Source organism: Acanthisitta chloris, unplaced genomic scaffold (assembly GCF_000695815.1).
Source record: "Acanthisitta chloris isolate BGI_N310 unplaced genomic scaffold, ASM69581v1 scaffold11152, whole genome shotgun sequence".
Taxonomy (NCBI): Eukaryota; Metazoa; Chordata; class Aves; order Passeriformes; family Acanthisittidae; genus Acanthisitta; species Acanthisitta chloris.
This window is the reverse complement of record NW_008662179.1, coordinates 2,830-3,791: the sequence shown is the minus strand read 5'-3', so window position 1 is coordinate 3,791 and position 962 is coordinate 2,830. Positions and strand designations below refer to the sequence as shown.

The 962-nt window shown below is 65.2% G+C and overlaps 1 protein-coding gene across 1 annotated transcript in view; it reads left to right on the top strand.

Annotated features, from left to right (window-relative positions):
* The first annotated feature begins 8 nt into the window (after positions 1 to 8).
* The window catches only part of RGS11 (regulator of G-protein signaling 11), a 3,739-nt gene continuing 2,785 nt past the window's right edge, over positions 9 to 962 (top strand). Inside the window, exons 1-6 of the mRNA XM_009070508.1 lie at positions 9 to 65; positions 157 to 208; positions 290 to 348; positions 508 to 584; positions 699 to 792; positions 873 to 941. Of these exons, the coding sequence (XP_009068756.1) occupies positions 562 to 584; positions 699 to 792; positions 873 to 941 (186 nt within the window). The 5' untranslated portion in view covers positions 9 to 65; positions 157 to 208; positions 290 to 348; positions 508 to 561. The remainder of the gene's footprint in view (positions 66 to 156; positions 209 to 289; positions 349 to 507; positions 585 to 698; positions 793 to 872; positions 942 to 962) is intronic.

The following is a 962-nucleotide window of genomic DNA, read 5'->3' as shown; positions in this document are numbered from 1 at the left end:
TCTACCCCCTCAAAGACCCTCGCAGCCTGGTGCTGCGGGCGGACGAGTCGCCCTATCGCTTCCAGGTACAGCCCCACGGGGCACAGGCACTGCCACAGCATCAGGGCTGCACAGTGGCACCCCATGGCATGTGCCTCAGCCTCTTCCTCCCCACAGACCCCCTATTTCTGGACCACGACAAAGTGGCCGGCCACGGAGTTAGACTACGGTAGGTGCCACCGTGCTGCGGGCACCAAGATGGGCTGCAGCCCCTTGCCAACCCCCTGAGGTGCCATCACTCTTCTTGCAGCTATTTACCTGGCCAAGAAGAACATCCGCAAGCAGGGTGACCTGATCGAGCACGAGAAGGTGAGCGGTGCCCTTCTCACAGCTGTGATGAGCTGAGGGTCTCAGCTCACCGTGGCAGGGGACTCTCCCTGCGCTGGAGTGGCACCAGGACCTGGCACCAGGTGAGGGGACAGGTGACACATTGTACCTACCCGTGTGACTGCCACTGCTGCTCCCCAGGACAACTACAACCTCCTGCACAAGCGGATCAACCACACGTGGGACTTCGTGGTGATGCAGGCGCGAGAGCAGCTCCGGTGAGTGAGGGCACAGCTGGCAGCGCTGCACCCCGGGGAGCAGCAGGGATGGAGCACCCCTGGGTGTGGGGCAGGCAGGGTGCCAGCACCTCCCCACTGCCTCCACACGGGCAGGGCAGCCAAGCAGCGGCGGAAGGGCGACCGCATCGTCATCGACTGCCAGGAACAGGCATACTGGCTCGTCAACCGGCCCCCCGGGAGGACGGGGGCTGCCAGGTGCAGCCCTGGGAGCCACCCTGGCACCACACAATGCCCCAGCCAGCCCCCAGCACAATGCTCTCTTTGCAGCCAGGAGCCCCCAATGTGCTGGAGCAGGGCCCCGAGCGCAGGAACTGCCACACCACGCGTGTCCAGCTGGTGAGTGGACGGCCCAGGCAC